Raw genomic sequence first — 16574 nt, 5'->3', positions numbered from 1 at the left:
AAGGGAGAGGCTCATTTTTAAATAGAAGTTGACCAGATGCTTGTGAACTGGGATGCTTTAATCCATTTACAGATTTTATCTAATTCTTGTTGAATGTCCAAAACTGATTCATGTTTTATAAAAGGAACAAAAACTAAAACAGCGGCAACCAAACAACCCCCAAATGAGTGCTTTTTGAGTACCGCAGCAAGACAATATTTTCATTTTGGGGTAGAATGGAGTTTTGTAGCAGAAGGAGTCTTTTTTGAGCTGACAGAAAGACACTTTAAAGCATTTGCCATTGCTGTGATTGCTGCAAGTCTGAATTTGGCATATGACTATCTGCAGCTTTTCATATGTAAAGGTGTAAAAAAAAAAAAAGTAACACTTTATGAACTAGGGGACATTTCTTTTGTGTGCACATGGTTCTGAAATAAATAGTCTACCACAGAAGTTGGCACCTTGACACCTCTGAGTATAGTCTGCTCTGTAAATGACATACGTATTTAGAAAGTTGGCTGACAAAATGGCATGTCTAGGAATTTCTGTGAATGAAGGATGTAAATGTGAAAAACAAGACAGACGTTTTGTATTTTTAGGGAGATTGAAACTTCAGGTTAAACCCCACAAAATCGTGCATGGTGGAGAGTAGATACAGAAAATACTTTTCAAGATGAAGCTTTTAAACTAATTGGACAAAAAGCAGCAATCATGGTAAAAAGAGGTATTTAGGAAGGAGATCTGATCCCACCCCCCAAAAAACCCAAACCAAACAACCCACAACCGAAACCCATCCGCTATCAGCAGAGCACAAATAGCAGCTTATTAGTATGTCAGTGTATTTTTAGTTGCAGCATTGTCCAGGTACTTTTTTCTGTAAAAAGTCAGTTGCATATGTCAGTTGTAAAACATATTTTTGTTGCTGTGTTCCTCATATACCGAGGCATTGAGTCATGCCATATGCATGCATTCTGTGATTCAAATGACAAAGAGCAGTCAGCTTTGTGGAGCATGTGGTTCTTTCTGTTTTGAAAGATACATAATGTGTCTGATAATTTTTAAAGATAGGTATGTTGGCCATGTTCATCTTTTCCTGTCATTTATAATTAATTTAAAATGCCTATTTCATAAAATTTAGTTTTTAGAAGTTAAAAGCATAGAAAGTTGGTGTATGCCATGGCTTCAAATCTATGCTTATACACACCATTTAGATTGATTGTCTATTGTTTTTATCATCTGTTTTGGTTCTAATTCTACCTTCGTTTTTTTCTCTGTCGTTTTTAAAGATACATTATTTTCATTTCTGAAGTGTAATGAAAGAAAAGCCACTTTTCTGTGTTATGAAAACCCTTGTAATTTCTTTTTCATTGTAATCTTCCCCCCAAAAATGCCTCTCAACTACATGATCAACCTAAAGAAGTCAATACCATTCATGTTGGCAGGTTGCAGTGTAGGGCAATTCATCATTTCCCTGAAAACTTCTTAAGTTCAACCAGCCTCCTGAAATTCATTCTCGTTCCCTGTGTTCTTCCTGATTGTGAATCTGATTTCAGGGGACGAAATGTTGTTGTTCTCTTTCACTGTGCAGAATAACTGCTAACATTTTGAATAAAACACAGTGAAGGGAACAACTAAGGCAGTCTGGGAGTCTGAGAACAAAGTTTCAAATTGGGAAATGAGTACCATCCCATCACATGAAAATGCTTGAACTAGCAAAAAGCTCCAGACTGTATGTAGATGTTATGCTTTCCTAGAGTACGGAATTTTTGAGTGATGAGGTGATAAAATGCTGCAAAACACAGTAAATATATTGCCTGCCTTCGTTGTGTGTTAATGTGTGAATATTCCGAATAAGATTTTGTGTAATCCCCTGTTATTCCATTTTATTAGTGCATATTGGGCAACTTGGGCATTTGCAGTGAAGCTTACAGGAGACATAGCAATAAGCAAAAACTTCTCTTTGCATTGACTGAACGGCAAACTGGGAGGGTCTTGTGGGAGGAAGGGAGAGCATGAGGTGGTCCCTTACGGCAGGAAGTGGAAAAACCTCACTTCCACCCCCAAATTTCTTCTATCCGAGCGTATCAGAATGCTTTCTTTGTAAGTGTTGACCGTAGCCTCATCCCCGTGCTGCTAAAAGCCCTGTTGCCATTCTATGATACAATAAATAAGTAACTGAGACAGGGAAGTGAAGCGATTGCATCACCATCTCCTTTTTGGTCTTGGCCTAATTCAAAATAAAGCTGTGACCTCCCATCTCGCAGCTCTGTGTGATGCCAAGACAACGAAAACATTTGACGGTTTTGATCCCTCCCTTTTATTGCAACATAATCTTAATGTATGCATATGTAAAGGATATACCTTCACACAAAATTTGTACACTGCCAGGCTTCTTTTTGCAAAACTGTCCCCTCGTAGCAGAATCGCTGTAAGGTTACATATGAGGTTGTATCCATTCATTCATTTGCCACCTTCGTCCTCTCCGTGACTAGCTCTTCTTTTTACCAAGATATAGTAACTTGCTACCTTTTCTCAGATCTCTCCATTGGCTACCGGTTGCTGTTCAGACTTTTGATGATTTGGTTTGTAGATCAGCATTTGTAAGCACCGCCCCTGGCAGGGCACAGTGGAGATTTCTAGTCCTTCTCTTCCCCCTGATGTAATTTGCTATTCAAAAACACCACCACCAGCAAAATTCAATTCTGTGTTTCGTAGCCCTCCTTCATGGTTGCATATACATAGGTACTTATGCCTCCTTTACAGTGCTCCGTGGAGTGTTGTATTATTTGAAAGACACCTGACTTCAGTGGCACAAACCAAGAAAATCCAAGTATTAGCTTTTGATGGTTGTTGTAAACTGTCCATATGTGTAAGTGTGAGTAGTTTTCCTGCCACGAAGCGATGCTTTCTGAGTGTGCTTTCAGGGCTTTGTGTAACGCAACAGAGGTGCTTTCTCCTCTGGAGTAAGAAATGCAAAGAGAATTTGCAGAGAAATGCTGGGTTAATGTTTCCCATCATTATCACATGCAGTTCTTGTTAGCACTGAGAGAATTTATGAACTCTTAGCAAGAGGGTAACAGACCATTTACCTGTGGTTTTGTTGTTGTTTGTTTGTTTTTTTTTTTTTTCTGACTTCAGAACTCAGAGAGACTATTCACAAAGCCTGTGATGCACAGAACTTTATTTCAGGAGAACAGAAAAGTCTGCAACCATGTTTTTTGAAGAGCAGGCACCAGAAATCAGTGTTGTGCCTTTGTCCTTTTGAGTTTTTTCATGCATTAGATAAGCTTGTTGTCTTTGACTGCAAATGTGGTGGGGTGGTTTTTGGTTTGATGCTTTTTTTGGTTTTGTTTTTTTCTTTTTAAAAAGTAGGTTCAGGTTTCTCCTGTACAGCAGAAGTGTGCTTAGTATGTTCTTGAATGTTTTTTTGAGGCACTCGGTACAGAGCACACGTGGTAGTAGGGGGATTAGTTAACACTTTTTTCTGGCACAATGCTGCCACTAGCAGTTTTTTTGTGGTATTACATGTGGTTTTAATCAAAGGCTTCAAGTGCATTTAATGGCAAGATTTTAATGTTTTTTATTAAGCAGAAAGGGTGGAAATTGCTGTAACAACTAGGCTGATGCAAACAGGAGGGACGATAAGAACTTTCTGGTTCAGTAACCTGTGATTTAAATTGTAAATGTAGATGTTTTAAGAGCAGTCTTAGAAGGGTCTAGAGAACTGTAGTCCAGAAAAAACAAATGGTGCTTGCAGTTGCCTCATGCCAAAAGAATGTTAACTTCCTTTAGTCCTTCTTCTGTTTCTTCAAGTGTTTTGGAGCCCTAGAAGGAATTGACTATCAAGGGTTTCAAAGATAAACTGAAGCAGAGAGTCTGTAATAAGTTGATCTAAAAACTCTTTTAAGTGGTGTTTATGCTTCAGTTTCCTTCTGAGAAGGTACAAACTGGTAGTTGGATTCTCAAATGAAAAAAGAGCCCTTGAGGAAGATAGTTTCATGTAAATTTTGCCTTTGGTTTTGTGAGGTACGTGAGCAGTCAGAGTCTATAATTACTGGGATTGACGTGCAGCATCCTATTCTTTTGTGTAAAGGGGTGTAATAAAGAACATCTACAATTATGTCTGAAGCCATGTGTCCTTGGGGGGGGAAAAAGCTGGTATCTCTTGGTTACAACTGTTAAGAATGGCTGCTTTGAGTTATGTTACTATTGGTATTCTTTTTTCTGTGTTTGGCCATTAATACTTCTTGTTTGTAGAAATTAGCAGACTAAGATGAGGCCAAAAATTTCAACCCGTTTCTGATCTCTGCCTCTTATTCTCCTGGGTTAGTTCTTTTTGAGTGAATAGATTAGTATTTGCTGGTCAAATATATAGAGATACAATGCATGACGATGCAGTAGGTTCTTGTTGCCTTTGTCTAGTTTGAAAGTCAATCTGTCATTAGCACATTGCCCTTGTTTCATTGTGATAGAAATATATTTTCCTTCCTTTTGGGTCTTACCTCAGGTTTTCTTCAGTGTGAAAACAAATTTTATACTTGAGAAGATTGTGTCAGATGTGGTCGGATTTCCTTTTTAGTAATGCCTTTAGACCTTCTTTTTCAGAGTAAACGGGACCACCTCCTTATGAATGTCAAATGGTACTATCGCCAGTCTGAAGTCCCAGATTCAGTCTATCAGCATTTGGTTCAGGACAGACACAATGAGAATGGTAAGTTAGGCTCTGTAGAGTAAGGCCTTCTTTACTTGTACTCTGAATTTTAAGTTTTAACAGCCCAGAAAGCAAGAATACTTTTGCATAGGCATATGAAGCAAGGACTGTTGATGAAAACAATACATTAGAAGATGGATGATAGTGTTTCTTACCTGCCTTGTTTGTTCTAACTAGTGTATGTCCTGTAACCATAGCTATAATCAGATGCATTTCAGGTATGATTTAAATACTGTGCTGTATTATACTAATGCCTTGAGAGAAGAGAAAAGAAAAATAACATTGGATCCTTTGTAGGCCTTCTGGACAGTGTACTAATATCTAACTGGCTGAAGACCAATTTGTCTGAAGAAATTGTGAATCTCTTCTGGCTTTTGTGATTCTCCCATAGCGTCATGAGAACTACGGTTTTTTACATTCATGCTACCTTGCACATATGAATACTCACTGTGATTAATATTGCATTAAGTGATGTAACTGAAGCACTCGTACCTGAGCTTCCCCCTTTTCTCTTTGCAAAAACAAGGGTGATCTTGGGTTTAATAGAAGCAGAAGAAACTTTAGTATGTGTTCCAGTGTCATTTATCTCTTGCCTCTAGGGGAAACATAACATTTGCTTCTATTCTTACCAGGAAATTTCCTTGAGGCAACTGTTAAAATTCTGAAGATACTCCAAGGTGAATCGTGATGATAAAAGTTGATGCTTGAAATATGGAACACAGCAACTTTTTGGTGCATTGACAGTACAAAGTTGAGCATACGTTCTCCTTTGTGCAGGCATTAAGGACATTTTGTGTGTGCTTTTAGCAAAAGCTGCACAAATCTAACCTTTCACGTACTCATTTATTTGAAACTTTTAACTATGGGATTATAGGCACAGTGTCAGGAAGTGAGTGTTTTGATAACGTGGCTGCTTTTTTGTGTCACATTCTTGTGCATGCGGAGAAGTATTTTTGTGTGTTCTTCAAAGGTATTATAAAGAAGTCATGGGAAAAGTTGTCTTCCAGTTTTTCATTAACACTGAGAATTTTCTGTGTTTAAACATGAATATCAATATTTATCTCAAAGTCAGAGCACTAAGCAGTTAGTACTGTCAAGATTTTGTTGACGATTTTAGGTTAAATATGCAGAACAACCAAAACCTTGACCTGGAAACCAGAAGTCAGTGATAAATTAATTTTGCTTAGTTCCTTTTACCCAGGAGTGACCACATCTAAGTGGTCGGTGGGTAAGATGTGTCATCCACTACCCCTAAAAGCTCTTTGCCTTCAGCAGTTCTTTAGATGTGGCAAGGGAGAATTCGTGTGTAAAAATGAGTATCCCGTTGTTTCCATACCTTACAGGTCATGTAAACAATCTGAACGTTTGTCATCTTAACAGTGAGGAGTGTGTATCTAAGAAACATCCTCAAACTTTGACCTGTAAAAAAAAAAAAAAAACACCTGCAAAATAGCAATGGTAGTTGCTTTCGGATTACAGCTAATGTGTTGGTGGTTTTTTGTTTGTGTTCTTGCTTTCTGGCAGACTCTGGACGAGAGCTTGTTATTACAGACCCAGTTATCAAGAATCGAGAGCTCTTCATTTCAGATTATGTTGACACTTACCACGCTGCTGCCCTCAGGTAAGTTACGGAGGATGTGGTGCAGTGTCTCAGAGGTGGATGAGAAAAACCTTATTGAGAGAGAGGTGATTTTTCTGGTTTTGTGTGGGGATGATTAGCATACTGCTCAGCTTTCTCCTCGTCTCCTACAGTAATTAACTTGTGTTATCTGTTCTCATTCTAAAAGGAGCTGTAATTCTACAGTATCGTTTTAATCTCAGTTAATCAATGTTGCTCAGAAGATATTGTTTCCCATCATTGCCAATTTAGGTTATTGCTAGTTCCTGCAGAAATATTACCCTTCCCTCCTCCGTGTTTGATTTCACTATTAACAATAGCATCTCCTAGTAAAGTGACTGTTAGTATGTTGCCCTGATTAAATTGCATTAAAGGCTTTTTCTCTGCGGCACTTGTCATTGTTGCAGCTCAGCTAAGAGCTCCATTAAAACTAGTGTACAGACAGGAGGTAATGGACCCCTGTATTGTTCTCTGTACTATCTGCCCTTCCCTGGAGGTTGCTGCTCTCTTTACTCACTGAGTTTTTAACTTAAGTGGCTAACCTTTGCTGAGGGTATACACCATAACTTAATGTTTTCAAATAGAAACAGCGAGGCATTATTTTTCAGCAGATTTTCAATGTGCCAAACATGCATGGATATTGTCAAAATGCAAATTGAATAATCTCCCTGATAATAACGCTCAGATGGTATTTCACTAGAACCATCTGGAGACATTTTTTTGTTCAGAGTCACTTTGCTGAAGCCACTTACTTCAAGACAAGCTAGCTGCAACTTCTGTTACATGGGTGGGAAGAAGTCTTTGATTTACATATTAGACTTTTTTTATAAACTCGGAAAATTCCAGTGGTGTACTATAATCTCATGAAATTCCACAGTGCTTTTTCTGAGTTACAGAAGGTCGCCTACCAATATTAAATTGGCATGCTTAGAAACAAGCTAGCAGGAGGTTGGCTGTCTTGATGGAACCAGTGTTGGAAATCTAACAACTCTGTGCTTAAACAGAGAGAAACTGAACTCTGCGTATGGACTTATCCCTGGGAGTATTTTAACTTCTCTTCTACATCCTTTCTGTTTCTTTAAAGCAAATATAAAAATGGAAAGGTAAAAATGGAATATATGTGTATACCAAGCAATCTTAAAAAATAACCTTCTTTTCTCCCCTTCCAAAAAGAGTGAAGGATGCTGAAAGACCAAACCGATCACTTCTTCAATCTGTCTTGTGTTTTATCTGCCGCCTTTTTGTTTGGAAGTGCATGCCATAGTCACCTTTCAGATCACTATTTTGTTTCTCTTTGTTGGCATATGGTTTCACTGTTGTTTTGTTGTGTTCTGGATTGTTCATACTTTTGGTAATCCTTACAAGCTTGTAGATGCTGATAATTGAGAGAAGAGATTTTTGCAGGATAAAGATTATATTTTCGCTGATTCTTTTGTAGCAAATTGCGATTAATACATGTCAGTAATTTTCAGTGTGCAAGATGAACATAAGGGTAGTTGCACGTGGTGTTCTTACAGTTTGAGAACATAGAGTAGGCAGAGTGTATTGTGATGTGTGAAAGGAAGGTTAACATGAAATTCTAATTTATGATAACATGAGATTATTTCTTTGCCCTCTGCAAACAAATGGCTCTGGTCACACAATGAATTGATGACAAACTGGGAAATGAAACCAGTGATCGTAACTACCAATCTTCTACTCTAACCAATGGAAGAATTTAACTAGAGGATGCTTGTAGATCCCTATGGAAGGGTATAATAGAACTTATGTCCTTTTTACATATATGGTAAATCTTTGTGGTATTATGTAGTACTACTTGTCTGAAATGCTATGAACAAGATGTACTGCTTTCATGAATGTAGATAATATAAACTTACCTGGAAAATGCTTATTAACTGTCCGATGGATTATTGAAAGGAAACTAAATCTTTTTCCTCAAAATACTTTTAAAATGTGAATTTAACGTGAAACAGCAAAACAAATACCCCTTCTCATTTTCTTTCTTTCTAAATGACTAAACTAGGAAGCTAGCTTCAGCCACCAGGGATAAAATAAATATTAGTGAACAAGTTTGTCTTTCAGTATTTCTGTGTGACATCTCGATTATGGACCTTGTTAATGTTCCATTACAACCTGGCATGACCTGTGCAATATCCAGTGTTGCTTTGTCCTCTGCCAGAAAGGCAATTGACTGAGAATTAGGCAATCATAGGGACAACTATGCAGCCTCGGCTCACAGGATAGCCATATTGATTTTGTCTTAAAATAGTCGGCAACTTTATTCATCCTTCATCCTTCTGGTGTGATTTTTCCTCACCTGTAGTAGTTGATGTTGTGTATCGGAGAGCTCGTGTTCCAAGGCCAAGTTCTTAGTGGCTCTTGATTGGTAAGCCTTTTTGAAGTGCTTTTACCATGAAAAGATTAAGAAGGGAAGCAAGCTTAGGATTTCAACTTTCTAGAGCAGTTTTTCAAGTATGCAGTACTTTTAAGCTCTGCTGAGAAGACTAGGCAAACAGATCCAGTATTGTTACAGACAAAATAGTTACTCATCTTGGTGTACTGGTGGCAATAGCACTTTTCATTCAATTTTAACCAAGACTGGCAAACCTTTTTACAATGTTAAATAAGCCCAATAGCAGCTTATTTATAATAGCAAATACTATTCAGTAAGTACAAGTGGAAAGAGATGCTATCTGTATTAATACTAGAAAGCTTGACATACTGAAAAAGAGTAAAATCTTGTGCTTTGTTTATTGCATAGAATCAGGTTTAGATAAAAAGCACTAACTCTTTGGCTGTCTGGCCCATTTGTCTCTGCCCCCTTCTGATCTGATTTACTTGGTGACAGTAAACTGCAATGCATTGAATGACAAAACACGGGCAGCTGTTGAACATTAACAGTCCAACAAACCCTTGAGGAAATGAGAAGCAACTTCTTATGGCTAGTCTTCATGCTCATCCTTAAGGGTAATGACCTCATCAACCAACTGTATTAAAAAATATTATTAACAATCTGTTGTAAAACAAGCTAATAAATCCCCTTTTCCTTTTTTCTCTCTCTTTTTTTTTTAGATGTCTTTATATGTTTTACTCTCATGTATGAAAGTAGAAGGAAGAAGCTTTTATGTGTTTGGAATTTGCATTGTTAGGATTGCAGTCTTGCTAAAAACAGCATAGCTTTGCTTTCTATTTGGAAGTGTTTTTAAACTGAAGTTTTATTTAGCTTTCTACATAAAAAGCTGACTTCCAAAATAATATGAGTAGTAGAATTTTTAAGCTTCCTTGAAGACGTAAGCGTAATAGGACTGTAAAAACTTTGAAAATAAGGCACTTTCAGGATTGTATTTCTAGGGTAGATATTGTTCCTCAGTCTGATTAAATTTGGGCTCCTCAGGACTGTGTGCTGGCTGAATGAGAATTAATGAATGTTTGTAGAACACCATCTGAGACACTGTAACTGAATCTTTTTTCCCTTTCCACCATGGGAAGAATCTGCATGGTTATTAGTTACAACAGGCTTATATTTATGACGTTTTAGACATTTATGAGAACACAAGGATATCTGTGGCTTATACACAGATTGCAGTGGCACTTAATTAAAATAGCTGTTATTCAAGGTAGAATTCTAATACCATTTTCCCTCTTTCTTTCAGAGGGAAGTGTAATATCTCCCATTTCTCTGACATATTTGCTGCTAGAGAGTTTAAAGCCCGAGTGGATTCATTTTTCTACATACTGGGCTATAATCCAGAGACAAGGTAAGTGAAGATACTTTTAAAGGCAAGCTTTACCGCTGATCTGAGCCTGTAGGAACAGGGAAACTACTCAAGGGAAGAAAATCTAAAATCGGGTATGATGCTGGTAGGAAGGTGGGGTGGGGTGAAAGGGAATGTGAGGGAGAAGCTACATCTTCCTGCTGCGTATATGTATAGTAGAAAAATTAAGAGTAGATAACAAAATTGTGCAGTGAGTCGTGACATCCGGTTGCATCTCTGGGTAAATAATGTACTGCATCAAAACAGGTTTTTAGAAGTGTGACATTTTTTTAAAGGTTGCAAACATTAGCAGGAATTCTAAGCTGTCCCATTGACAGTGCACACCCTGAAAATACTTCTAAAAATGCATTCATGTCTTCTAGTAAGCAATGTTGAAACTTAGACACTTTTAAGAAATCAAATTGGAAGTTTTTAAGTGTGGAAATTCATGCTTTCATGTGTAAATACTCCCATAGGGTCCCATATCAACAAATCCTAGTTTATGCTTTGCTGGCCTAGAGCAAATTAGAGGTACAGAAAGAACTTTTTTGGGGGAGTTAATACATATTTGAAGAAGGTATGTTCAGCATGCTTTTTCATTTCACAGTTCTTTCGATCTGCCTGGAAGTTGTCCAACCAATCTTTATCAGCTGTGTTTGGAAAGCAAAGCTGATACTAGGCTGTACCTTCATTATTTTTCAGGTCCAAACTATGACTCTTTTTTTTTTTTTCATTTACGTAGTTTTGTAAACACAGAGAATGCCTTACAAATGCCAGCCTTAAATAGTTTGTTGTCTAGGGGCATATTTCTATGAGCACTTGAGTAAAAGATTAATAATGCGTAACAGGGCTCAGCAAGGTCTGTGCCTACTGAAAGTTTTATTGTTTCTTTCAATGCAGAAAACAATTAGCTGTGGACCTTGATTTCTAGACATATTGTTGAGAAAAGTATTATTTTAAGTAGGGATTAGATAGGCATATAAATAATAAATACTTGAATTGTTACATGGTAACTGTACTTTTTTTAATGCAGATATGAATCTTTATCCTTCAGGGCATAGTGAACCACTAACTGCTTGCAGTTAGGAAGAAACTCCATGTGTGGGCCTATTATTATGTAATTACCTATTTATGAGGCTTCTTGTACCTTACTCTGAAGTGTCTTAAACTGTCCATATGTCTAAGGCAGGGTATTGGACTGGGTAAACTCCCTTAATCGATTCAGTTTACATTCATAGCAGGTGGTGTCAGTGTAAGTCCCTAGGAGGCAATCTTGCTAGTGTATGGTGCTGAGCTCTGGGAAAAGGGCATGAAATCCTATAATATTTTAAAATACAATACTTTAAAATGTTCTCGTAACATCGTGGGGTTTTTTGGAGCAGTCCGACAAGGTGAGGCATTTACGAAGGTTGTCATGATACACCTCTCTGATATTCAGCACCGTGCTTGGGCCCTGTATTTAACTTTGTCACTTTTCTCCAATGCGTTTTAGTTATGAGGGTGTGAACGCTAAATTAACTATTTGTATTAGTGTTCAAGTTCTGTGTTTAATGGATGATTGCTCTTATGAAGCGCCATTTATGCGAGTTGTCAGGCAGTTTTAAACTCACTTTCTGTGTAGAAGTAGGTGTTAATTCTTCCGGCTATTAGAAAATGACTGAGCCTGAAAAGATCGATGAAATGACAAAGCATAGCACTTAGTGATCAGCTAATTACTCAGACTAGCCAGCTCTCAAAATGTAGGTTTTTCTTCATTTGGTTGCAGCCAGGGTTTTTTTTCCTAATTCTAGGTCTTCAAGTCTGTATTTGTCTTGGAAGGGGAGGAGGTTTAGAAAAAAGGAGCTGAGTCTAGGTTCCTCGATTATTTTTGACCTTGTGTTTGCTACTGCTTGGCCATACCAATGCGTGCTTCTTTGAATACCTAATTCTAGATTTATTTTGCTTTTGGAAGTAAGAAGTATTGTAACACACATTCCAGGATGAACTGTTGGTGGTTTGTCTACGAAAAGAAAACCCTTCATCTTCAACTTGATCTGCTTTTCTAATGTAGTGTTGTTTCACATGGAAAGGATGGAGAATGTTCATGATAGCTTGAAGTAATAGTATGTTGTAGATAAGGTTCTGAATACTGCAGTGTGATCCCCTGAACTGACTCGTAGAAATGTGTGATACGATACATTCTTAGATCAAACAAGCTTGAGCTGTGGATTGCATCTACAAACATATATTTCAGTTTGAATGATTTTATTTTGTGTTCAGCACAAGATGCTCACATACTTCTCCAGGACTCTCAAATGCAGCTCAGTGTGTTGGGAATTTGATTATTCTCTATGTTTTCCTGTTGGTCTGTTTGCAAAACAACCCGCAAAAATCCCAGACCCCCAAAACATCCAAAACAGTGGTGTGGTGGATGTGTTACAAGAGGCCATTTTGTTGTTGGAGCACACAGTGCTAAAAGAAACTATGCTTTGTCGTTTCTTTTCTATTTGAAAGCTTGCTGACTATAGGTTTAGCTTGGGGAATACCAACTGTGATCCTGTTGATTATTCTGTGGTCTAGAAGTGGTAAACCTGTACGTTTTGGGATAACTTTTTTCTTTAGAGTGTATATCAAGCTGGTGGTTTGTTTGTTTTGGAGGTTTGGGGGAATCTTTTGGTTTGTTTTGGTTGCTTTTTTTTTTTTCTCCTTATAGAGTTAGGTAAAAGATTACACACTATGTTTCAGTAATTCTCACATCAGTGAGAAAAATCTGATTGTGGAATAAAAACCTAAACTAATCTTAAAGCTAAAGTCTGGGTGTTACCACCCTGAATAGAGTGTTAATCAAGCTAGTAAGTAGACCTGAAATATGTTCCAGCTCTCAAGATTGTGAAATGCATCCACTAAACTTGTATAGCCAGCTGAGAAAGCATAAAAAGATTTTTCTAAGTACTTTAAAATAATTAATTTCATGTCTCTTTAGAGAAGTGACTGCTCTGATTCCACTAACATGGAATCCCACTCAAACTTTTGGGTTCCCCAAATGGCCAGATAAGACCAATGCTTTATCAAAGAAGAAATGTTAGGTGAATTGTATATGCCCTGAAATGAGTTTAGAAGCATTTCAGAGTGTATAGAATAGCAGTCAAGAAGCATTAATGGACAAACAGACCTGATGTACCACTTTGGGGAAAAAATCAGTAACTGCACTAGCTTGAGTTAAGCTGTTTGATTTTTTGGTATTTGAGTCAGGAGTTAGCTCTGCCTGTTAAAAAGAAATATGCAGAAAGGCTTGGGAATGCTGTTGAACATGCTGCTTGACCTCAGACAGCTGTGTTTCACCAGCTCACATCTTACTACTCATTTACTACAACTCTAGTTATTACCCTATCTGGAGTATAGTGCCAGATGTAGCTGATTCTGGCAAGAACTTCTGCCAGTCCTTCCTTTTGTACTCTGAAGTCCTGTAGGACTGAGAGAAACAACTTTGAACTGTCTTACTCAAGGATGCAGGCGTGCCAAATGCCACTATTGGTATTGGCCTGGTTTTGTAGTGTACTGGCATGTACTACTAGGCAGTCAGTTCTTTGATCTCAGGAGTAAACAAATACGTTACAAAGTTTTGTCTGACACTGACATCTGTAAATATACATAGATTTAAATGCTACTGAATTTTTACTTGGAACTAGAAATAATCAGGCATTATTCTGCTAACAGTTTTCATGGCCATGAATCAAAATTACTCTTCCACAACATTGTTTTGCATTGTAGAACAAAATAATACCAAACATTAAAGGCGTGGGTGAATTTGCTGAATAGATGTTTTGGAAAGACCAGGATCTTGTCTGTGTTTTTATTCCACAACATGTGCTTTTCCTTTATTTTTAATATTTTTCTTCTGAAGTGTTCTTGTTGGGTGATGTGAGCTAAATGAGCATTGGTGTGTCCCTGAGAGGAGTGTTCCCAAGAGTGAAGTTGAAGGTGACTTGCTCTTTCTTTTTCTTGTTCTTCATGGCTTTCTATTTTATGTTGTCTGGAAGGGGATTTCTGTTGAAAGTCTGAATCAAGAGCCTCTTTTTTTTTCCTTTTTCTCTGCTTTCAATGGAAAGCATAGTGGGTGGAGTACAAGTTTTGTGTCTAGAAACAGTTAAGAATAGTGTATATTCTTAGGAAGTCAAGAAGCCAGTGTGGAGTTGTGTGTAAGTAGGATTTTCAGAGCTTCCTCTTAATGTTGCCCTTCTTTAGAAAAAAATGTAGTTGAATGATGAATTGATATCTACAACCAAAATGTGAACAGAGGCTCAAGAGGACTGCAGAGCTCTGTATTGCTATTTTGATCCTTTTTGTCTGGTTAATTTTTAGCAGTCAGAATATTTTGATTCTATGCCTATAATAGTGCCTAGGGCAGTGATAGAGGGTAAAATGATCATAAAGGCTTTTAAACATATCCATTCTTTATGTCTTAGAGCTTGAGTTATGCTTACACTTCGAACACTATGACAGTTTGTGGTATACTTTGTTTAAATAAGACAATTCCTACAGCATATTACAGGTTGTCGTGTCTGTGGTGTCACACCCCCCCCCACACCCCCCCCTTTTTTTTTTTAAATAGGTTTAGAAATTTTAAACATAACCAGGAATCCTCCTGATGGGGGAATTTGGGGACTCTTTGTATGGTATGCCCATGTGATGTGAAACAGATGGCTTCTGTATGTCTTACTAAATTACAGCAAAGTTGTTTAGTATCACTCTTGTCTAATATTCCTGGGAAAGAATTATGGAAGATGGTGAGCACCCTCATGTCACGTCAGTAGGTGTTGTCATGCGTCGAAGTGCCCTGCAGTTGATTCCTTTTAAACAAACAGACAAAAATCCCTCCCAAAAACCTGTATTTAGATAAATGGATGTACAACTTCCTTGGTTTGTTGTTTCTGGCTGATATCACACTTTATTAATATCCTTTGGAGTATATTATTTATATGTATCCATCTCTCAATTTATCTCTCAACTGGAGGGTAGCATAAAAGCTGAGAACTTTTTCTCAAGTTCATGTTGTGAACTTGAGGGGGAAAAAAAACAATCCGGAACAACAGCAACAAAAAATCCAGAAATACATTTCAGTTGTAGTTGAAATAAAGACTAGCTACATTTGGCCTTGTAAGTGTTCTTACTTAAATTGGTCAGCTGGTAAAGAGTGTGCAACATAGTTGGAGTAGTTACCTTTTTCTAGTCTGTACTCTGGGAAAATTGGTCAGGCAGTCTTGTTCTGAGCATGTTGCCTCCTGTAATAATTTTATAACAGAAGTGAGCTGATAGAATGTTATAGTGGGTTTGTCTTTTTTTTTTAAGCAGTTTTATAAAGCTTTATTGTGTTTCTGGAAGTTTTAAATACATAGCCTAGTATAGCTTAGTATTATTAAAAAAAAAACAAACCCACAGGAACTTTTATCATGATTGGTTGTGTTGTGTTTTTAAATTTATTTTTAAAAATTTTTTAGAAGCGTGAGCCTAGCCTCTCTATCCTGTATCTTATGGACTAGCTCCTTCAGATTATGAATGAGCTTTGGTAGCATCAGATAGTTTCATCAGAGCCACGGTAGCTGAAAGGTTCAATTTACTGAGTGTTTGAATTATTATTGCAGGTTCATTGAAGGAGCCAGACTGTTGGTGAAGGCTCCCGAGAAGGGGGTGGGAGGTAACATAATACGGGCAACAAGAAAGGTGTATCCACCTATGTTATAATACAGTTTTCTCACTGGATTATTGCAAGAGAGAAAAAATCTGGGGTTGTTCTGTGGCCTGGTATGTTTTGCTTGGTCTGTTTCTACCTTTTAAAATTTTAAATTTGAGAAACTTCTTATTCTTCTCTAGCCTTGCAGTAAATCAAGGCATCTCAGATACTCTAAAGTGGAGGCAGGTATGCTAAATAAAGCATTTTGTGCTGCAGGGGGGAGGAATATTACCTTTGTATGAATGGGTAGCTAGGAATTTTTTTGCAAATTACATTAATAAACAGGTATGCCAAAAGTTAAGGATGATGAAGGAAGTTCAAACAGTGAGTCAAGTCTGGCTCCTGTTGGGTTCACCTTGTGTTCGCACGTGCTTGTAAATGGCAATGGTATTGTTGCTGAGTATTCATATTCTTTAAATGTTCTCATATATTGCATTATTGACAGGTAGAATAAAAGTATTTTGTGAATCAGCTTGCCTGCTTCGTTTCCTAAGAAATGAATTGTACGTGAAAATGTGAAGCTCTGTCGTTTGCATCTGTGAAAACCTCTAAGCCTGTTAATCCATGTAATTTTTTTAAAAGCTCATCACAAAGTAGGGAAAAAAGGCTTTTAGAAGCCTTTTGGAAGCGGACGTGTGTTTTCCTTGGAGAAGATCTAAAAAGTGCTGGAACGGCGACCTCCGGACTTTGCATCGCTCTGCTCTCGAGCGTTGGCTGTATCAGATCCCCTAGCTAAGGCCCCACTTCCCTGCACACTAGCTTGGTATGCAGAAGCTGCAGAGTCTGTTCAGTGTGCTTTAT

The 16574-nt window shown here is 37.6% G+C and overlaps 1 protein-coding gene across 4 annotated transcripts in view; it reads left to right on the top strand.

The window, feature by feature from the left end:
* Nucleotides 1–16574, top strand: part of RERE (arginine-glutamic acid dipeptide repeats) — a 256784-nt gene that overhangs the window by 127064 nt on the left and 113146 nt on the right. For all 4 annotated transcript variants that reach the window (XM_075027303.1, XM_075027299.1, XM_075027302.1 and 1 more), the window contains exons 4-6: nucleotides 4585–4690; nucleotides 6215–6311; nucleotides 9962–10066. In XM_075027303.1, the coding sequence (XP_074883404.1) occupies nucleotides 4585–4690; nucleotides 6215–6311; nucleotides 9962–10066 (308 nt within the window). The remainder of the gene's footprint in view (nucleotides 1–4584; nucleotides 4691–6214; nucleotides 6312–9961; nucleotides 10067–16574) is intronic.

Source organism: Buteo buteo, chromosome 5 (assembly GCF_964188355.1).
Source record: "Buteo buteo chromosome 5, bButBut1.hap1.1, whole genome shotgun sequence".
Taxonomy (NCBI): domain Eukaryota; kingdom Metazoa; phylum Chordata; class Aves; order Accipitriformes; family Accipitridae; genus Buteo; species Buteo buteo.
The sequence above is the reverse complement of the archived record's forward strand: the minus strand, read 5'-3'. Positions and strand labels throughout refer to the sequence as shown.